Source organism: Protopterus annectens, chromosome 3.part0 (genome assembly GCF_019279795.1).
Source record: "Protopterus annectens isolate FY-2018-M chromosome 3.part0, PAN1.0, whole genome shotgun sequence".
Taxonomy (NCBI): domain Eukaryota; kingdom Metazoa; phylum Chordata; order Ceratodontiformes; family Protopteridae; genus Protopterus; species Protopterus annectens.
In genome coordinates, this window is record NC_056731.1 from 1,936,281,124 (window position 1) to 1,936,304,817 (window position 23,694).

Sequence of the window (23,694 nt, forward strand, 5' to 3'; positions counted from 1 at the left end):
TTCCCGAAGGGTATGACTATGCATTTTTGGCGTTTAACTTCAGGCCATGGCTCTGGCACCAGTTATCCGCTTCTGTGAGGCCCTTCTGGAGGATATCTGTGTCAGATGTGTTTTCGACTATGGCGCCCAGTTTGCAGTCATCTGCAAACTTTGTCAGCCATAACCCTCCTGTGTTTGCTTGTACTTCAGAAAAGTAGATCGCGAACAAGAGTGGACCCAGGACTGAGCCCTGTGGGACACCACTTGTGACAGGCTTTGAGTCTGACATGGCTCCAGCAACTCTGACCCTGTGGGTTCTGTCGCTTAGCCAGTTTGCAACCCATCTTGTGATGTATGGGTTTACATTCAAGCTGATGAGTTTTTCGATGATACCTGAGTGGGGTATTGTGTCGAAGGCCTTTGCCAGGTCGAGGTAGGCTGTATGGACTGCCTTTCCCTCATCAATGGCCTTGGTGACTGTCTCGAAAAAGTCAACCAAGTTTAAGAGGCAGGATCTGCCTTTGGGGGAAGATGGACCAGCATTTTGTACCATTTTCTTAACTAGAAACCAGGAAGACAAACATAATTCTACCCCATTTTCAGTAGTTCTACTTCGGTTATCAATGACTGTCAAAGGACATATTTGTTACAGTAAAAATGGAACACTTGTCGAATGGAGTACTTGCAGTTTTGCTTGAAAAATATATAAAAGGTTGGAGGGTTAGGTATGGCAGCATTGCCTGAATTCTATTACATTTTTAGAGATCAATTATATCTCCGATTATCAACTGACTGGTCAGACTGTTATATAGGCCATGTCATCCCATCTACATGGCATAGAGACTTTACTTAGTGGAAGGAATTGTAATGCTGGCTGCAGGAAGTAGGTGCAAGACACTTCAAATCCAATTTGGAAAATAGATGCTTCTTGGGTCTATAATCATGTGGTTAAAAAACATTTAAAGGACAAGCACACATGGATCTTGGTGATGGTTATTTTTGAAGCAGGAATTATACCCATTATGGAGCAGTAAAATCAACATGGGAAATACTAAGCAATTCTACTTTTGAAACAATAAATCAGATTATAGTTTAAATGACTGCCATGTGCAGTGTGGTGCTACAGAGCAGAATGGCATGACTTCAACCTTGCTTCTGGGTGAAGTCACACTCATCAAAATGGAGTGATGCTCATTTATTCAAAATAATGCAGGTGCAATTCATCGCCTAGAAATCATACAGAAAGTCACATGAGTGTCTTATGCTAAAAAAGCAGACATTTGTCAGTGGACATGGTTAACCAACTTGTTTTCTGGATGGGGAAGTTAACATTTTTTATAGGTTCATATGTTCATAAGAGATTACCAGGCTACTTATTTTCAATCCTTAAAAGGATAGAGGATGGCTTAGCTTTGTGCCTATAGTATTTTACAGACTGCCCCTGTCCATAAGGGACATGGGCCCCACCCCAGGAGTGGATTCATGACTTCCCATCCATTGATCCAAACCGCATTTGAAAAGGGTCAGAGAAGGCTCTGCTTTACACGAATAAGAAGCCTGTTCAGAGAAGGGGTAATTTCTGAAAAACATATCTGTCTCTCCAGCATGTTGTTATTTCAAGACCAGGTTTAGATCCTTGAGTGCGTGACGTTTGTGCAGCTTGTCTTGTGAATTGTAACAGTTCGATCTGGGCTGGATTTGCGATTGCCTTACAGGTTTAGGCATAGCTCACCCTTTAAATATTTGGTAGGAGACAGTACAGAAATAGGGCTTTTACTCTATTCACATAGGACAAGTTGTTTATACCCTGTACTTTTCTGTAAGAAACCCCCGAGGCTGCACCAGCTGTTGCAAGTGCCTGTTCAAGTACATGCCAAACGGTGCACTGTACTCTTATTATTGGTCAAATGTGGGATGAGTACAATGAGACTATAACTTCCTTGGATCTGGGTGCCATGCCTTTACTTATATGCCACATAGAAGGACCTCCTCACCACTGTGGACAGTGGCGGTCAACGTTCTGGCTACTATCTACCTGTGTACCTAGATCTCAGCTCTGAGTACACTCTTAGGGGTGTGCTATTAATGTTGTAACTTGCAGGGATATTTGACTTGCAAAAAAATGCATAGCTGTACCCTTTGGTATTTAGTTTTAGGCCATGGCTCTGGCACCACTCTGTCAGAGTCACACCCTTCTGAAGGAAATCAACTTCATTAGGGGATTCAGTGATTTTCCCCAACTTGTAGTCATCAGCCAAAAGCCTTCTACATTAATGTTGACTTCAGAGAAGTAAATTCTGAACAGAAGTCTCAGCACTGAACCTTGTAGCATACCACTAATAACTGGCTTCTTACTGGATCTGGATTCAATAACAGCATGTGTCTTGTCTGTGAACCATTTGGCCACCAATCTGGTGATGTAGGAATTTATGCCCAGTTTGAGTAGGGAATGGTGTCAAATGCCTTAGCCAGGTCAAGGTAGGCAGTATGCATTGTTTTACTCTCATCCATGTCCCTAATGACTGTCTCAAAGAAGTCCACTAGACTAAGCAGGCATGACCTGCCCTTGACAAAGCTGAACTGGGTTGAGTCCAGTATTTGGAGGTTTCCTATGTCATTATTTATCAGGTCCTTGATTATTCTTTCCATGGCCTTGCATAAAAGACTAGTCAAACTAATTTGTCTCCCGGGAGTGTTGATGGTCCCCATTTATACAGAGGGATGACTGTTGTTGCCCTCCACACCACAAGGACAAAGCCATTCTGGAGGCTGTGATCAAATAGTGATCCTCATAGGTCCTGTTTCAAGCTATTTAAGAGGCATCCTTGGATACTGTCAGGACCCATCAAAACTGTGTTTTTAGCTTTAAGGAGCGTGCCGTGGCAACCTACTATTTGGTGATAACTGGTAGAGGAATGGTGGAGGATATTACTTGGGAGATGAGTGGAGTTGATGGGGAGGTGAAATTTAAGATTAATTTATTGTCCATCAGATTTGCTATATCTTCTGGCTGAGCATATGTGATGCCACCTAGAAAGAATCCCAACATTGTTGGGCGCTGCCCTTAAGATTGTGTACATAGCTGAAAGATGCCTTATGGTTATCCTTAGCTTGGGAGGGCATATTTGACTCAAAATTTGCTTTTGAAGGCTTGACTAGTCCCCCAATTTGCTTTTTTAGACTAATGAGGAAGTTTGTACTCCACTGTGCACCCTCCCCCTCTTACTTTTAGACCAGATTTTTTTTTAGTTTTATTATACAACCTACTTATACCAGGGTGTCTTGCTTTTGCAGTTTGTCTTAGGCTTATTTTGGTCTGGTACTGACGTTTCTATGCAGTTGTTTGTATTGTTGTACAGGGCTTGTGTATGCCTTGGCATAGGCTTCTGTGTTTTCTGGGTTTGAGGGAGCTTGGAAACTATGGGGCAGTTTGCCTTAGAAAAGTTCTTGCAGGTTTTGAAGTTAGGTGGGATTCTAGTTTTATACTTATTTCAAGGGAGACCACTTTGTAATCTAATCTAACCAGTGAGGACACCATACTTGGGGGAGGTGAAATGCTCTCCCATATTTGTGAGTACCAGGTCTATGATATTTGTAACCCTACTGGGAGTACAGACTAGCTGCTCCAGGGCATTTGCATTGACAAAGTCTAGACATCCTTCAGCCTTGCCTGTTACTGGTCATGTATGCTTCCCGGTTAATGGAAGGCTAATAGAAATCACCCATAAGTATGGTATTGGGCTGAATGGCAAGTGATTCTAGTAAATTCTGGTATTATGTATGGGTTTCCTGGCTCATGGTGGAGGACCTGTAGCTAGCAAGGACATGGTAATGGATTTTTCCTATGGTTAGTTGGAAATGGAATAGCTTGAGCACGTCATGTTGTTTGGCCAGGCTTAAGGTGTGCTTATCCTTTATGTAGATGGATACAGCTCTACTTTCTGTCCTTTCATGTGCAGTGGATAATCAGAACATATGAAAGGCATTATTAGCCATGCACTGCCAGGATGCTTTCTGTTGCTTAAAGCCATGTTTCAGTAAACTACACTGACGTCAGCATTCTCCAAGGTGAGGAGTGCTGCCAGGGAGTGTAGCTTGTTGTTGAGACTCCACTGAGCGGCAATACCTTTAGCTTATCCTTAGCTGATTTTGCCAAGTTGGATGGTTTGTCTGTTATGGCAATGCCAAAAAAGGCACTAAGGGTGGATAATGTTTTGGCCAATATCCGAAAGCCTAGTGGTGACAGGTGAAGGCCATCCCTGGCAAAGTAGCAAGCCCCGACAATCATGTTCTCCCAGGCTGACAAATATTGAACCCTTTTGGAATAACACCAGTAACCAAGCCAATTATTAAAGTAAATCGTTTTCTGTTGATATTGTGGCAATACCCTCAGACAGTAGAATGCTTCTCATTCCTATGCTCATACCTGCCTATGACACAGTCTGAGAGCTCAATCATGTCTCTCTCTGTATAGTCTGGGGGGGTATTCATCAGGTCATTTATGCCTGCACAGACTATGACTGAGTCATACTAAAACTTGGAGTTTTAGTTACCTGAATGCTTGCGTGGACTGGTGAATTCTGGTCTCACAAAATCAACCAACTCTAACGTTATTCTTATTCAGCCTGGCAAGAGGGACATCAGTGGAGACTCCTATGACCAAAATATTGGGTTGTGTGGTGTTATGCCTTATGGGCTTGGCAGTTGAGACACAATGAGATGTGGTTTTACGTGCTGTGGTGGGGGTGGTCTTTGTTTGTGTGTATAAGAAGTTTCTGAGGACTTAAGTCTGAGAGACCTTCGAGGTTTGAGTAAGTTACATGTGAGAACCAATGCATATGTGGGTCTATGTGTTTGTTCCTTTGTAAGTGTGATGAGTATTGTGTGTGTTGCTGACAGCTGTTTGGCATTTTGTGCATCTGTATGCGACAGTCTTGCCTCCAGTGACATTGTGCAACTACATCTCTTACATACTGTATTCATCTGTTTCAGAACAGAGTGTTTCACAGTGTACATAAAGCAATTGCTAAATTGCCTCAGCATGCCCATACCCCGGCAAGCTACATATAGAGATAGCAGGAAAGTGCATATCCATGGTTGCAGGTCCTTAATATGTACTTCACAAGGGAAAAGAATGGGGGGGTGCTTACTTACTGAAATCCTCAGCTAACCTATCTGGCAATGCTGCCCAGTACGCAAACCAGTTGCTCTTTAAGCAGTAATATTTCTGAGTGCTTTAATAATGTAATCTAACAGCACTAACTAAAACGCGGCAATGCTAACTGCAATAATTATACTGATTTTAAGAACCATTCTATCTCGTGTAAAATGTTGATTATGAAACTTTTAGAATCCAGAAAAAGCATCAAATTGTAAAATGTTCACATTAAGAATAGAGTGGATAAACTGCCACTGACCACATCAGTAAGGAGTTATACTGAAGAAATAATGAAGACAACGTACTGCAAGATTTTAGTAAACTGTATGACAGTCTCTTTGAGGGAGAATGTGCAAATGAAGATTATACCAGCTGTCTTAATTTCATCAAGACAGACAGGTTTTTATTTCTAACAAAAAACACATTTGTAGAGTGATTGTACAAGCAGTGCGTATATCAGGGTCAGAAAGAAATGGAATCTGAAAAGTGGTTGATAGCAAGTGAAAGTGCCAATACATTTGACAACTTATTGTCATTGTCTGGCTATAAAGAAATGTATAACTTGAGTGATGCTTCACAGCATCAGATGGGAGACAGTGAAGGAAGAAAGGCACCTCAGTAAATCTAAATCCCTTAGAGCCACATGCTCGAGAGACTTGAACCTCAGCACAGAAATAAATAGAACTTGCTGGAGGGACAGGTTCATAACCCAGAGGCTTCCTTCACTCTGGAATAGAATTCCAGTTCATGTGAGGCAGAGCACCTCACTGAATCTCTTCAAGAAGAATCTCGATAGGTGGATGGGGGATCGTAGGTTTGTCCCAGGGATTACTCCCGTGTCACTATTAGACAGAGGCACAGTAAACTAAACCTTAAAAAGGGCACAGTATACTCAAATCAAGGGGTGGCGTAAGCCATACAGAATCGGGCAAGGCTTACAATTGCCCCAGGGCAGATAGCCAGGTATGAACAGAAGGAAAAATGTTTAATTAATATTCTGTTTTAAAGTTCATCTTATTTCAAGATAGATTCCTTACAGCTTAAAGTTCTATTACAGAATTCGGAACCAGTGCCTAGTATGGGAACAGAGAGTCAGGAGATCCTTAGCTAACAAAAAATTGGCAAGTGACTGTAGCTTAATGGTTACAATACAGTCGCTTTGACTTGAAAGCAATATAAAAGAATTAAGCATTTTGTATTAGACGAGGCAACACCTCGATTGATTTTCTACCATGTACATGTATTCTCTGCAATAAACAGGACTGTTCTCTGCTGAACTGCATTGTCTGAAGTTATTTTGGGTACCTTAAGTTCCCAGATACCTACCTGTGGGATCGATTTTCAGGGTTGCATTGTCAATGTGACAGTTACAATGGGAGTTGTGATTGCTGAATGATACGATTATACACTTATTAGCATTTGGTTTTAGTCCATGGATTTGATACCAGATATTTGTTTGGGGCAGGCCCGCTTGGACGGTCTTATACACTTATTAGCATTTGGTTTTAGTCCATGAATTTGATACCAGATATTTGTTTGGGGCAGGCCCGCTTGGACGGTCTTGGTGTCCTCTGGGAGTTTATGATAGCACCAAGTTTGCAGTCATCTGCAGACTTGGTTTGTTAAAAGCCCTTAACATTACCTTTGAACTCTAAGTAGTAAATGAACCAAAGATATATGGTGCAATAGTGCTCAATAAGAACAAATGAACCAAGTAAAAAGCACTACTTTAATAAATCACAGAAACTAAGCGCTTTCGTCAATGACTTGACTTCATCAGAATTCGATGAAGTCAAGTCAGATTGACGAAAGCGCTTAATTTCTGCGATTTATTACAGAAGATTTTGGACTCACAACAGTAGTGCTTTTTTACTTGGTTCATTTGTTCTAAGAAGTAAATGCCAAAGAGAGTAGCCAAGAACCAAACCATGAGGTACATCACTAGTGATAGGTCTTTTGTAGGAGGTAGCTGTCCACCCTAACTTCCTGGGTTCTATTTGTGACCCAGTTTATTAATTTTTGCAAGCTTCTTTCAGAGAATGTATAGTACATCAGAAGGAACAACATTTGTAATACTCACTGCAGACTAGTTAATGACACGATCTGCAAATTCTTAGAATGGAACATCTGAAAAAATGCCCATTAAGTGTTGGGAGCTTGCCATAATGATTAAGTTGTTTACCTTGCATTCACAAGGTACAGGATTCGATTCTCACACGGCGTAACTGGCTAGGCTTAAAATTGCCCACAGGGGCAGTCAGCCTAGTATAATCAACAAACCAATAAAAGTGAATGGATGTGTAGTCTGAGAACAAATGGTAGGGCTACTTTTTCCTCAAAATCTGAGCTCATAGCGCATTATGGGACAGATTTAGCTTTGCAAAGGAATCGGGATGTCTGCCCTATGATGGCAGACAAGGATGAAAAAATAAATAAAATTACGAATGAGTTTTGCTGCAGGCAGCTTTGGGAGGTGCAGCAATTCATGGCAAAATAACAAAATTATGTTTTTTTCATCATTTGCCCAAAGGGGTCCTTTAAAACTCTTTATGAATACAAAAGAATAATCCAAATAACTTGTAAACTACCACAAAATATCAAGAAATGCAGATGCAAAAAATTAAATACATAAAACAAGGTACCTGGTCCATGTGGTTATACTTCAACATTTTATAAAACTTATTTGAAAACTTCCACAGTTATTGAAGTTTTTAGGTTTATTCATGTCTATATGTTAACTACAAAAATCTGTTAAAGACTGCTTTACTACGCAAACCAAATTTAGTACAATAAAAACAGACTTGTGGATTATGAGAAGACATTATTAATGAATTTGAAAACAAAAGCTTTTGCTTCCATTTTATCACAGCAATTATTATCCATACTTCCTTATCTCATATTCCCATTTCAAACAGAATTTTTCAAGTAGGTAAACACAAGATCTTCTTACCTTAGAATTTTGGTTATAGCAAGTTTATCAAATTCTACTTCTATATTTGCTTTTGCAGTTGCCCTAAAAGGTATTCAATTGTGTTCAGTATTTTACGTGGTTGTTCAGGCTTCTTGAGAAATATAAATTTTCTTATTCTGTAAATGCAATACAACTAACACATTCTAATGCTTACACAATTGTTTATATAAATGGAGTTGCTGGTAATCTAACAAGTCAAATCTGCCCATTATTCTATTACCTTTTTAGTATGAACCCCTTTTTGTTTCAACTTTATGGAATGCTTCAGTTCATTTTGCAATTATAAAAAGTCATTAAATTCCCCCTTTTCTGGTACCATAACATTTAACTGGTCACACCCAAACAAAGACTCTCCAATCGTAAGTGAAAACAATGTGCTATGGTATTCAATTAAAAATGAAATCCTGAAAACCTTTTCTACTTTTGCTTGATAACCATTATATTCCATTGTATTTACTTGATTATTCCATCCCATTAAAGTAACAGATTAGCTGAAGTACTTGGTGGAAAATCTGCACAACACAATATAAATGTAATGAGTAAAACATTTTAAAATGACTAGGACCAAATTGAAGATATTAGAAAAGAAGAATAAAATTATTTTTTTTTTGTTCTTTAAAACAGCCATGATTAAGATGAGAATTTTCAGAAGTTTTTATTTCAGGTATAACCTTCTCTATGCAGTATTCAAAGTTTTTCTCCACACAGTACAGAAAGAACAGTCTGTGGTTTCCAAAGTCATCTACAACACATTATGCATGTTGACCCCTAAGTGCATTGGTGAGCTGAGAAATTTCAAATTTTTATATTTATTACCTGATCATGTAGATACTGCGGTGGTGGTGCTGCTGATCATGTAGATACTGCGGTGGTGGTGCTGCGGTAGCGTTGTCACCTCACAGTTAGACATTGTCCGTTCGATTCTCAGTTAGCGCGTCTTCTGTGTGGCGACAGGCGTGTATGGACGTTCCTTCGTTGAAGGTTGTGAGTTAGGCCCGGCAAGCCAGCACATAAAATTCTACTGCCAATCATTAGCGGACCGGAGTTCTGCTGTGGCGACCCCTAATCGGGAAAAGCCGAAAGACTATTATCTGATCATGTAGACCTATAAACATCTTAGAATTCCAAACGTTTCTACAAAATGGTAGCACAAGGGTCTGAATTTGGGTAAACACTTGGTCGAGTAATTTGAAGCAGAGGAATGCTAATCCATTTGTTTATCCTTTCTTGTTTTACCATAATAGCTGTGATATTACGTTGCATGTGCTACTGACAGACCTTATTTAATCTTTGAAAATCTGACTGAATTCATCAGCCTGGAAGAAAAACAATTTTTCAGCTATGCTATTAAATCACAGTTTTTAACAGGAATACAACTAATTCAAATCCTTATCCACTGCTGAAGAAACTGGACGTTACGATTTTTTTCAAATCCCTCAACTCAATCACCTCATCAAATAAGTAGTAAAACAGTCAACTCCTTATCTGCTGCTAAATAAATTGAAAGTTTTTGATTTTACAGATCCCTCAACTCAATCATCTCATTAAATGCGTGGTAAAATGATATAGTCCTATGGCTAAAACAATTTAATCTCTCTGCTAAAACCTCTTGCAATTGGTAATTTTACAAGTTAAAAACTACACCTTTATGCAATACATTTAATTTCAATAATATACAAGACATTTACAAAGTTACGATGCTGAATTTATTTCACCATTCTGCTTCGCTTCTTCTTTCGGCTTTTCCCGGTTAGGGGTCGCCACAGCAGATCACCTGTCCGCTCATGACTGGCAGCGGAGTTTTACAGTGTCGAGTTGCCAGCCTGGCACCCAACCTTCCACAGAAGGCGCACACACACACACACACACACACACACACACACACACACACACCTAGGGCCAATTTAGAGTATCCAATCCACCTACAGCATGTCTTTTGGGATGTGGGAGGAATCTGGAGCACCTGGAGGAAACCCATACGACCACAGGGAGGACATGCAGACTCCACACAGACGGCACCCCAGCCGAGGATCGAACCGGAGAACCTCTTGCTGTGAGGTGGCAACTCTAACTGCTGCACCACTAACAGAGATGGGTCAGATATAGCTTTGCAAGTCAAGCAGAGATCACCTCTAAGTAGGCAATATGAGACAGAGAATAGTTTTTGAGTCTGTCCATATAAGACAAGTGTTTAACGCCTAGGATCCTCTTTACGAGGTACTTTTGCAGCCCCTCCAATTGTTGCAGGTGTCTAGTGAGGTACATGCCAAATGGGGTATTGTACTCTATGATTGGCCTAATGAGGGAAGAGTAGAGGGAGACAATGACTCCTTTCTTCCTAGATGCAAAACCCTTAGTAATGAGATGTGCCAGACAGAAGGACTTTGACCACAGTGGCAGTGTGGTGGTCAAAAGAGAGGTTGCTGTCAACCTGTGTTCCCAGATCTCTTATAACACCTTCTGTGTTGGCATTGAGCTAACAGCCATGGTTCTGACACTAGTCTCTGTGAGGCCTTTCTGTAGGATGTCAACATCACTTGGGGAGTTAATAATGGCACCCAGCTTGCAATCGTCTGCGAACTATGCCAGCCAGAGTCCCTTCATGTTGGACTGGACTTCTGAGAAGTAGATACCAAAACAGGAGAGGACCCAGGACCGATCCCTGTGGGACTCGCTCATGACTGGTTGGCAGTCTGACTTGGAGTCAGCTACTTTCACACTGACAGTTCTGTGAGCCAGTTTGCAACCCATCTAGTAATATAAGGGTTGATGCCTAGCTTAGTAAGTTTTTCTAGGATTCCTGAGTGGGGAATGGTATCAAAGGAATGGTATTAAAGGCCTTGGCCAGATCAAGGTAGGCTGTATGAACCACCTTGCCATCATCCACAGCTCTGGTGGCAGACTCAAAGTAGTCAACCAAGTTGAGCAGGCATGATCTACCCTTCACAAAACCAAACTGTGTGGGATCCAGAGTTTGGACATTCCCTATATCCTTGTTTTATTAGGTCTATGATGATGCGTTCCATAGCTTTGCATATCAGACTTGTCAGACTAATGGGGACGATGGTTCCCAGGGTCTGTAGTCACTCCTCTGTGGACAGGAATGACTATAGCAGTGCGCCATTCGGTAGGACAAAGCCTGAGATGAGGCTGTGATTGAACAGGGCACACAGGTGAGGTGCCAATTCACTCTGTAGTTCATGTAGAACACAGCCTGGGATATTGTCAGGTCCCATAGAGGCTGCATTCTTGGCCTTGGGCGTGCTGTTTTAACCTGTGCAGCAGTAATACTGGGTGCTTGGCAATCTATTGGTATTGTGATTGATCCTTTGGGGGGGGGGGTTGGCACTGAATCTGTCGGCCAGTATATTGGCAATATCTGTTGGCTCAGTATAGGAGGTACCATTGTGCAGTAGCTCAGAGCAAATCTGGGCATTGCAGTGGAGGTTCTTTACATAACTATAGAAGGCCTTGTGGTTGACTTTACTATCTGCTGCAATTCTGTTTTCATAGCTAGGTTTAGAGGATTTGATGAGGGATCTTAACTTTTTGTTGAGGCTGATAAGGGAGTTTTTCCAGTCTTGGGACTTCACCTTATTCTGCATTAGTTTCCTACTTATGTTGTAGAGTTTGTTTATGGCAGACCACCACCAGATTGGCTTCCTTTTTTTGGAGGACAGCGTCTTGGTTCTACTGGGTATGGCGAGATCCACGCATTTGTGTACATGTTCGTGCAGTGCATTGGTGTATGATTCAGCAGTCATGCAACTATTCTCCATTTGCATGGGTGCCATGAAATTAGCCACCTTAGGAGCCCAAAGTTAGCTTTGGAGAAGTTTTTCATGGTGGTTACCTTTGCGGGGTGGGATGTGGATTTCCAAGGTGATTAGTTTATGGTCGATCTAACCAGGGAGGAGTTGACTACTGGTGTAGAGCAACGGTCACCCATGTTAGTAATAACCAGGTCAAGGATGTTGATACCTCTAAATGGGGGTAAGAACGAGCTGGTCCAGGACATTGGCATTAATGAATTCCAGGAAACATTGGGCAAGTGTACCAGTACTGCAGTAATTTTCCCAGTTAATGGAGTGGTAGTTGAAGTCGCCCAGTATGAGTGTGTTAGGTTGGACCCTAATATTCTCCAGGGTGCTTAGGAACGTAGAGTGAGTGTCTTGGGACATGGTTGGGGACCTATAACAGGCTGCAATCTGAATTGCTGTCTTACCGATGTTAGATGCATGATGTTGGGCTACCAGTCTGGAGGTGTGCGCATCCTTTATGAATATGGAAACACCACCACCTTTGGAGCTTTGATCCAAGTTCTGGGGCTGAAAGGTGTGAAATGAGTAATAGCTTGGTAGTGCAAGGGTGCTTTCTGCTGCTTTGAACCAGGTCTCTGTTACAGCACAAATGTCGATGTTCTCCATTTTAAGGAGTGTTTCGAGCGAGTGCATTTTGAGATTTACACTTCTAGCATTGAGCAGCATGACCCTCAGATTGCATTTGTTTGTAGCTGTTACGGTGATAATTTTGTCTTTGGAACACCACCTAAAAAAAAGGCACTATAGGGGTGGCAAGAGCCTTGGCCAGTATCCGGAAGCCCAGGGGTGACAGATGCAAGCCATCATAGGCAAAGCATCGAGGTCTGTCAATCATGTCATCCCAGGCAGACAGATATTGGATCCCCTTAGAATGACACCAGAAACTTAGCCAAACTGTTGAAATCAATCATTTTCTGCTTGTACTGTGGTATAATTCTGAGCAATGGTAGGATGCTGCTCACGGCTAGGGTCATATCTCTCCTGCATATCTCTTTTCATGTAGTCCAGGGAGGTACGTCTCGGGTCATTCACACCCACATGTACAATGAGAGAGTCATATTTGTACCGGTCGTTGAGGGATCCAAGTGTGTGCGCTCTATGGCAGATCTTGGCACCTGACAGGCAGCTGACATGTTACTTTCGCCTTATTCAACCTAGTGAGTGGGACATCAGACTGCCTCACTATCGAGTCACCTATGACTAGCGTGTGTTGGGCATGCTGTTTTGTCTTAGGGGCTTTGGTTGAACGGCACACTGTTTAGGAGAGTTGCGCGTCTCGTGATTAGTGTTGTGCTGTGGTGGTCGATGCTCTATGGATAGATTTTTATTGAAAGCCTCCGTGAAGGTGGGTGTGGTTTGTGTTTTTATGTGAAGGCAGTGCTGGTGTGGGTTCTGGAGGGCTGTGTGTTCCATGTGGTGTGGTGCAAGTGTTGACCTTCTCCTCTTGACCAGCTATTTCACTCTTGGCTGGAGAGTGCGTGGCTTCCAATGTGGATATATAAGCGCATCTCTCGCAAGTCTGAGTCTTGGGATAATCAATTTATTGTAAGCACATTTCTTAGCTTTAATAATATTTCTATAACTTCTGCTACATTAGCTGTTTTCCTAATCATGATGTCATATATGACACGACTAAAATGATACACTATATACAGTAATGTCCAACATATTAATACAATGTTCAAAAATATACAAAGAAAACTTACTGTCCCACTGTTTACAAGTACCTTGCAAAATTCAAAACTATACTTACTTTCTTTGCACAGAACTAACGTCTCACCGATGTAACACTACTTGATTCTGATGACAGAATGAAAACACATTAACAGTACTTTTAAAAGATTCCATAAAAATATTAGCATAAGCATGGGTAAATGTTAACCGCCAATCACTGTAGAGTATACATCTGTACATGAATCTGGAGTATACGCCTGTGTACCATATGTATCCTTAACAAAAAAATCTGTTTTATGAACAAGCTGCATTAGCAGATGTATTTAACAAGAAACCCAAATTCTGCTGAATTAACACATGTATTTAACAAGAAACCCAAATTCTGCTGAAAGTTGTTCACTCTAGAAATAATAGGATGCCCTAGGTGGGTTAAGCTGATCCATATATATTTGGGGCAGGGAATACAAAACAGCCCAGAGATTCTTGATAAAAAATCATCTCAGCACCGCTCTTGAGCAAATACACATTTCAGAATTAAACTTTGCAGTCATGACTAAGAAGCAGAAGCCGACACTTTTCCATCATTTAAAACAGTACAATAAATTCTAAAGTACTCAGAATTGTTGAGCAGTAATATGTTACCACCCTCATCTGCTTTTGAATCTATGACTGACTTCTTACCATCTTGTAATCTAATAGCCTGCAACTTATATTTTGTTAAACTGTACTTACAAGTCTGTTTAATGTATTCAGAAAAGCAGTATTTATCTCATCTCTACATACCATTTCAAATGCATTTACAACCGTATTAAGTTTCATGGGGTTAAAAGGTGCTACTTTTATTTATATTCGGCATGGGCATTCTTTCACAAATCAGTCCCAAAGCCGAATCACAGGTAACTGTAATAGAATCATCAGCCAACATCACAATAGTATTAACAGAAATATTAAAAACAAATCATTTTTGTATACAACGACATACCATAGAATGTATGGACATATTTAGCAAACTGTCATCACTATTCTTGGTGTTAGTGATGGGAGCATTATCAATCTTATAAATCTGTGAAAAATGTTCTGTTAGAAGTAACTTTTTACGTAAGCGAAATTAATCGCTCTGTCATTCAGTATAGGAAAAGTGGTAGATACAAAGGCACCATGAGACAAAGCATCCGTTACTACAGTGTCCAATGGATAATCAGATAAATTCAATACCTGTGCCTAAATCCTTCAATACTGGTATCTATTTCAAGGACATCTTTCACAAAATCCATCTCAAGATGGATCACTTGGTGAAAAACGGCAGCTTCACGTGCTCTAGAGCCATCATTATGTTGAGTCTGAAGACTTATGTCTTCAAAACAGGCACTTTTACTTGAAGAGCTCTCAATGGAAGGTAACACCATACTGCAAATAGGTCTACTGCCATCATCACATTGATTATATGATGCACACAACTGCCACAGAAGAATTAAGCGCAGTCTTCCTGTTCCCTTTTCAACTTTTACGGCTTTACAATTTATACTTCAAATTTATCAGTTAGTTTAATACTGTATCTTCTCATTAAGAAGTCTGGATGTGTTATCACATTTTAATTCAGCTCTCAAGTCCATATTTTTTCACCCAGTTGTGCTTCTTGTATTAAGTTCAATCACAATTTTTCCACAGAATGCAACAAGGCGCACAATTCCATTAAGTCTTTATTTTCAAGGGTGACTGCTGATAAAGAGGAGAATACTGTATAATAATAATAATAAAAAAAAAAAAACAAAGTAGATTTGGACTTAATAAATTCAGCATTACATCTGGCTTAATTACATACATTAAATAACACTCCAGCAACAGGTAATTCCTTTAATTTAAATAACTGGTTATCCGACAGTTCTTTTTAATAATTTAATAGTCCACCTGTTTCTAGTATCTCCGACAATTTAAAAGAACTTGACAAGTTACTGGTTAAAGAAAACACAACTGGAAGTGTCATACTTTGCTGAATGTACCAAAAATAGGATAGTGCCTAAGGGACTAAGGCGCTGGCAATATCCGACAGGGTTGGAACCCAACTCTCAGTTCCATTTAGACATTATTGCCTTATTTGAGCGTCAAAGCTTGGAACTTTTGAACCTCATGAGCAAACATTACTGCTTAGCTATTGAAGACTTAACAGTTCAAGTTTGTAACCTGGATAAGAAGATTAATAATGACAGTGAATTTTCCAGGTACAAATTTGAATATAACCGCTCTTTTGCAAGTATTGATTTATACTTAGATAAACTTAAAGCCAACAAAGTTAGGAAATTGGAGAGAGATATGAAGGCCTACAGTGAAGGGTTGGCTTACCCTGTTCCCCCTTTATCTCAAGTATGGCATAAAGGTAAACAGCAAGTTTCTACTAATACTACAAACAAAAGGAACACTACAGTTCCAGTTATATTGCATCAAGAACCTGACCACCTCTCTCCTTCTGGGCCACCCCAAGATACTGTTTCTCAACCATTTGTTAACAACAATAATCCAGAACATCAGGATTCTTTTGTTGGGCATTATAATTTGCGCTCCAATAACCAAAATTTTTTAGGAGCAAGACAGAAACAACAAACTGTCCACACCTATCAGAAGAAGAAACCGAGGAACAATTAAACAATGACTTTGTTAATTTTCCTATCTTAATGAACAATACAGTGGTTAATTGTAGTAACATTGATTATTGTAATTTTAGTAATATGCCTAAAGGGAGTGACGAATTTAGTGACATGCCTTTATCAACATCTTTATCACAAGATTCTATTATGGATGACAAAGCTAGTGTTTCTAGTAATAGTCAACCTGTGATATTACATAACACAGATGGTGACTTTACTGTGTATAACTTTTCCAAAACAGAAATACATCCTGATTTAATAACTTTACTATCCAAAGGGCAAACTTATGTGCCCCCTCGTAGGTTAGATGTTGTTAAAACTATTATAGACCTAAAACTCTATACTAGAAAACTTAATTTGAATATGCTAATGGGGGATAATGTAACCAACGACCTCAGTGTGTTTAGGGTTCCTAGCACTTTTAATCCACCTTTGAACCCCTTAATTAAAACATTCGAACAGTTTTGTGAATTGGACATCCGCAATTTAGCACAGTCTAAAACAGTTGTACATTTAAATAACAAAGATTTTCTAAAAGAAAGAGAATGTTTAGACTTTATGAAAGTAAACGCAATAAGAATATGTAAGCCAGACAAGGGTGGAGGTGTTGTTATTTTTGACAACGAAGATTATTCCAGTAGGATGTTAAAATTGTTAAATTCACCCTCTTACGCTGCAAGTTCACTTTCTGAATTAAATAAAGCGTATAACTTAATTAAGAATGTAATAGAAGATCTTTACATTGAAGGGAGAATCACTCAATCTATATACAATTTTATGTCTATTTCCTTCCCCAGATTCCCTTGTTTTTTTGGTATTCCAAAAATTCATAAAAGCCTTGTGAACCCACCCATGCGTCCTTTAGTCGACAGTAGAGGTTCACCTACATATACATGTGCCAAAGTTGTGGACTTTATTCTACAAAAATATTTAGTTAATTTCAAACAAATATGTAAGGATTCATGGACTTTTCTGAGGAATATTAATGATTTAGACTTTAAGTCTAGTAACAACTTCTTGACCATAGACGTCAAGGATTTATATACTTGTATCCCTCACAAGGAGGCTTTAGATTGGATTAAGGAGTTGTTATTACTTCAAGGTTGTCCCCCAGATGAGTGCTTATTAGTAGAAGAATTGTTAAGTTTAATTTTAGAAAATAACTTTTTCATTTTTGAAGAAAAGTTTTTTCTTCAAAAGATCGGGGTAGCCATGGGCTCTCCGTGCGGTGCTAGCGTGGCCAATATGGTCATGGCTTATTGGGAACACGTGTATGTGAACAATAATTGTAGTTTCAAAGAACATATAGTATTCTACACTCGTTTTTTGGATGACATCTTCATACTATTTGATGATGACGAAGCACTTAGTGAAAAACTGGTTGAGTATTTAAACACAACCACTTCCTTTTTAAAATTTACACATTTGTTTGATGTCAATTCCATTGCGTATCTGGATATAACACTATCTAAGGACAGAGCTCTGGGTAGGTATACTGCAGCTATCCATAGGAAGAATACTTACTGCAATTCTATGCTTCACTTTGCAAGTTGTCACCCATACCATCAGAAACGGGCCATAGTAAAAGGTCAATTGGTCCGTGCCGCACGTATCATCACCATTGATGGTGAATTTTATAAAGAATGTGAACTCATGAAAATGATGTTCTTAGCCCGTGGTTACCCTGAATCATTAATTAATTAATTAATTAATTAATTAATTAATTAATGAAGTTTCAATGAAACGTCAGTCACATTTCTATACACCGTTGTTAAATAAGACTAGCAATAGTCCAATTTGTAACAATGTGGAGATGGCTAACTTGGCTGAAGCTTCTGAAATTCAGGATGACCCCAAGGTGTTTTCCACTTCTTTTATTACTACATATAACTTGGATAGTAATAGTTGTTTTAGAATCTTGAAGAAAAATTGGGAAATTTTTAAGAGCGATAGTAGTGTCTTTAACAGTGTTGGTGAATACCCACTTGTAACATATAGGAGAGGTATGAACCTTAAAACTTATTGTGAAGTTAAGAAATCTAACACTGTCAGGACACCTGGCATGTACAAATGTCAAACAGTGTGAATAATGTACATTATAACTTGAAATGGAGAAACAATTGCAACTCTAAGTTAGTTGTGTATCTTGCTAAATGCCAGTTTTGTCCAGCGTTCTACGTTGGCAAAACTGAAAGAAAACTTCGAAATCGTATTTATGAGCACTTGTATGCTATCAGGAAAAATAAAACTGAAAATGCTTTGGCAAAGCATGTTGGTTCTTTTCCTGACCACAAGTTTAAATTTATTGTAATAGATCAAGTTTACAGTGATTTTAGAGGTGGTCCTGAGGTTCTTAAACTTGATGAAATGGAACTTTCCTGGCAAATTAGATTAAATGCTTATTGTTTGCCAGGTTTAAATGAGGGATGTATTTTGAGTAGTATATTAAAATTGAAAAATTTAAGACGTTAAAAAACTTTTTAAAACTTTAATATATATTAGGTTTTTATTTGTATTGTTTATTAGCATTTTAATACATGGTTATTCATATAAAACTGGTAAAAGTAAGGTGGCATTTATGTATTTAATGTGTAGTACTTGTTTAAGTCATTTTTAAATTAATTATGTACGATCTGTGATTGGTTGGTAAGGTGTATTTAAATGAGTTGTTTTAATGTGCGACTTGTCTGATGAAGTTTGTGATTTGTCATAAACGAAAAGCGCTTTACAACAATATACCAACTGTGTGTGCCTCTTTCATCTTGCTCAAGTTTTTATCTAGTTCGTTTGTTTTTGTTTTTTCAGTTTGTTAATTACATACATATTGGGTATTAAGTAGTGTGGGCAACCCAATCATCTGTACTGAAGATGACACGTTACTGGGAAGAAACAGGAGACAAGTTCACAATTAATATTGCATAATGGATGTGCTAAATATGTACCGTGTCAAGGGATTTCTCCAGCAAAGAGATAAAAAGTGGCCATAGAAGTACACAAAGAGGTTGTCCAAGACACATTTCCAAACAGATAAGTAGAAGAATGTTCAGCGGAGTCTAGAATATTGTGATATGAATGTCTGATAATGTGTTTACATGTAGTAGCTCCTAGTGCAAATATTCTACATCTGGAAAAATGCAGTCAGACATTTAAGCAATTCAAAGGACTGAAAAGTAATGACTGCATTTATTAATACTGAACACGATACCACTATTACCCACTACTCTTTTTTTTATTGGATCACAAACAAGAAAATATTTTGCCTTAGAAACAGCAGTCTGTAAAAGTCATTTCCTTCTGAACTAATGCCTTACTGCAAATAAATACCTTTAATATAAAAATGTTATGTCTGGTGCATATTACAGTGGAGCTTCTGTGTTAAGGGGTTGCACTGTGTGGTTTGTATCGAGAACTGTCACCTTTACCCTCTGCCAGCATTTCTAAATGTACATTATGTATTCTGATGGCTTGTACATGCTACACAATTAGAAAGTAAATGCAGATGAAGCAGACAGCATGAAATCTAAATTCCTCTTCTTATCTGTACATTTTTGAATATCAAATGTTACAATGAAGATATTGTGATATGCAGACAGAAAGATCCACTAAGGCAATCCAAGAACAATGGCAAACAAAGATCAAAAGAGAAGAGAAGATCAAAAACAGAGGGAAATGAAAGGTTCAGGGTGTTGGCTTACGGTACTGATGAAGCGTTTACAGTGGGACATTACACTGCATGAGATATTATGTGGAGTGGGCAGAGAGAAAGACTTTCTAATTTTGGTAGAATATATACCAGGTCTGACAACACAGGCAGCAGAAACAAAAGATGGACAGAACCTTTGTAAAGAGGAATGGGGGTGCTCTTCGGTAGCTCGATGTATATTACAATGAAATGTTGCACATGCATTTCTGCTTGGAATGCCCCCCCGGATGTAATTTGTATAGCATTAATTCCCTTGTTGAACTGCTACTCCTGTATCCGAGATTATCTTGGAGAAAGTGCAGAACTCAAATATACTCCCGTCCCTCAGAGAGGGATAACATGTAAACATGCCAGCATATCCTGGTTTTGCCCATCTTTGGTTTATTCGTATGCAAAATATAAGGGCTAAATCTATCACAGGAATGCAAGGTTAAGCTTTTAAAGATGCTCACAGACTAATAGGTTCATAGGCACTTAACTAGGTTATAATTTTTATGCGTATGTGTCTCTTTCTCTGAGTTAGTGTGACCTCAAAGTTAGTATATGCAAGAAAGTGATGCAGGAGGCAAGTAGAAGCGAGCCTAAATGGACACAATGCAATAAATTTGCAAGAACAAACAGCTGCTTTTTGGTATCGACTCATTACAGAATACCAGAAAAAGTATACTCAATACAAAAATGACTACTTGACCCAGTATCATTTTACTGTTTTAGTTACAAGCAATTTACCTTTTACAGTAATATTGCTAAGGTGTTTAATTTTGCTGTCTTATATTTTAATGCAACACACTGGACCTGGCATGTGGGAACAAGTGCCACAGCACATGACACAGATCAGTTAGCTAAACAGGAGGAGACTGTGTAGGTAGACAGACAGCTGAGTTGCCTTATCAAAAGTGATGCCAGATCCCAGGTCCTTCCATAATAATGGACGAGGACACCAAAACTGATGTGGTAGTCACAAGTGGCATGACCAATCTCCAGCCAGACAGTCTAGCAGGGTAGGTAAGAAGATGACAGAAATTGAAGCACAAGACTATACACTGAAAAAAATGTGCTTAATGGGGAAACCATAGGGAGTGAAAATGATCTGGAGCCATAATCAGGTCAAAACAAAGTCAATGATACAGTCTGAAAATGTAGTAGAAAAAAATAGGGTGAATGGAATCTAGAAACACAGAGGTAATACTTAAATTTTACAGGGCACTGACAAGGCTAAAACTTGAATACTGCACCCATGTCTGGTGCCCAGGTGAAGGAATGGTGAAACAGCTAGTCAGAATAATGCAAAGGAGTTGCTAAAATAAGGGGAATAAAAGACTTGCAAGGAATAGCAACAGCTAGGCATATGCACCTTGGAAGAAAAAAGAGAAAGAGGTACTATACGACTGCAAGAACTGAATTAGTGGCCAAATGAAGAGGAGATAATTCAAGGCTGTCAAAAGGAAACAGTGTTTCACATTAAGGACAGAGGAGTTCAGAAATAATGTAGTTATCTTGTGTATCCAAACGTCTAGTTAGTACACTATATTCGAAGCTGTATAAGAACTTGTACACAGTATCCAGCTTAAGCTTGGCTGCCCTTCCCATTTCGCTAAGTATGGAATAGTGTGGTACAGATAGAAAGAATTCCATTTCTTTTTATAACATTTGCCAGTTCCATAAGACCTCATCTATTATCAGACACTAGCATTTCTGGAATAACAATATACTAAAATATGATTTTTAAGGACTACACTTGTGGTGTAGCAGAATTTATGATGCACCCATCCAAACACTATAAATGAGCATTCATGTATTCATTTATCAACATTAGAAACAATCTTCCAAGGAAGGGGCCAAGACCCCATATAGCCACAGACAGCAGAAGACTGCATGTTGATGGGTGGATTCAAAGATGCTCAGGACAGATAAAGGGACAGACAGGGATGAGTTCTATATATCCTAGATAATCTTCTAGTCAACATTTTTGCATGTACATATGGTAAACAAAGAACAAAAATCATTAAAACCTGACAGACCATAAACGAGAAAGGCCTTATTTCATATGGTAAAAAATACAAAAGGAGGTCTATAAGCCATTAAAGCTTCCCCTCCAGAACACAGACTGATTTAGCCAACCAATATTCAAAAAACAAATCCTGTATCTTGAGCTACTAGAAGACCTACTTCCTTTGTTTATTTTTGAAATCTTGCACCTTCCTAAGCACAAATGACAGATATTCACAGTACAAGCACAGCACCAAAGACTAAAATACAGCAATACATCCCGGATCATTTAAACGTCAAACATTAAGAAATTTGACAGTTACATATACCATTCGATCTTGAGCATTGTGTTGAATTGTCCTGCTGTGCTATGTAGACCTACTGACATAGGCCACAATGCATGTTTATCTATTTAAACAGTTGTATGTGCACCGTACATTGTTTGGTGATAATGTCACTCAGCAAAATTCCACTATGCACATCATCAGTGTTTCAAGTCCATTAGCATTGTCTTATTTTAGGACTGCCATAAAAGTCTGCCTTTCTTACAATATGTACAGCAATTCAAACATTTATTTCAGATACTGGTGCTGGCTATCGTTTGCATACCTGCTCTTGCACCTTTGCTCTTGAAGATATGTAGTACTGCTTGCATATATTTCCATGGAGTAAATAAAAGGATATTTTGTGAACTGTGTAAGTCTCTGGTATGTTGTTTTTAAACCACTGCGGTGGTGGTGCTGCAGTAGCATTGTTGCCTCACAGTAAAACGTTGTCCTGTTCGATTCTCAGCTAGAGCGTCTTCTGTGTGGAGATGTGCATGAATGGGCGTACCTTCGTTGAAGGTTGTGTGTCAGGGCCGACAACTCGGCACGTAAAAATCTACTGCCAATCATTAGCGGACCGGAGTTCCGCTGTGGCGACCCCTAACCGGGAAAAGCCGAAAGACACAACAACCAGCCCTACAAAACTGCAGTACACATCTGCAAATCTCGCTTGAGTTTACACACCGACTACCCCAAAATGTAGCTTCCATTTATTCTCAAAAATCTACCATATTTTTTATTACTCTCAGTGAAATTCACACTTTTAATATCTATTATATTTTCTTTAGAATAGTCCCATCGTTTTCTAAATACATTTTTCAATGTTTCTTTATCACTTTCTTCAACAATCTAATTTTCTTCCTTGTAGTCTCTTCTTGCTCTAAACCTGAAGAATCTCCGTCTTTTCCCTAGGGCTACATATTCCAATAATGCACTGGTAACAACATTCCCTCTAGATCTTCCAGTAAAAAAAAAAAAACTGCACCAAATATCCGAGTGCCAATACATGAAGTATCATCTTCCTTAGTCATAACTTCACCCGATTCCTTTACCTCTTCTCTTGTTTTCATACCCCCTATTCCTTTTCCTCCTGTACTTTTTTCTCCTTTTCTTCATACCTCATGCCAATTTCCAGCACTTAATTTGAATTATTTCTAGAATTTATTTCAGAACTTCTTGCCTCCTTTCTCCATTTACATTATACATACACGACCTTCTTCTCCACATAAAATGCATTAATTTTATCAGTGTGTTTTCCATAGCATGCTTGTATTGGCTACATATTCTGCATCTAGAGGTCCAAACATGGTTGCGAAAAATGAGCCCCCAAAATTCAGGACAATACCTCCGTAGTCAAGAATACTAAATTATACCCTTTTTTTCTTTACTTCCACAGTCACATCTGCTTTAAACCTCCAATATCCCTTACAG

The 23,694-nt window shown here is 39.0% G+C and overlaps 1 protein-coding gene across 2 annotated transcripts in view; it reads right to left on the reverse strand.

Moving 5' to 3' along the window:
* Positions 1-23,694, reverse strand: part of ELP6 (elongator acetyltransferase complex subunit 6) — a 372,934-nt gene that overhangs the window by 340,271 nt on the left and 8,969 nt on the right. Inside the window, exon 2 of one of the 2 annotated variants that reach the window (XM_044066019.1) lies at positions 22,547-22,549. The exons of the other annotated variant lie outside the window; for it this stretch is intronic. Coding sequence (XP_043921954.1) covers positions 22,547-22,549 — 3 coding nt within the window. The remainder of the gene's footprint in view (positions 1-22,546; positions 22,550-23,694) is intronic. 2 annotated transcript variants of the gene reach the window in all.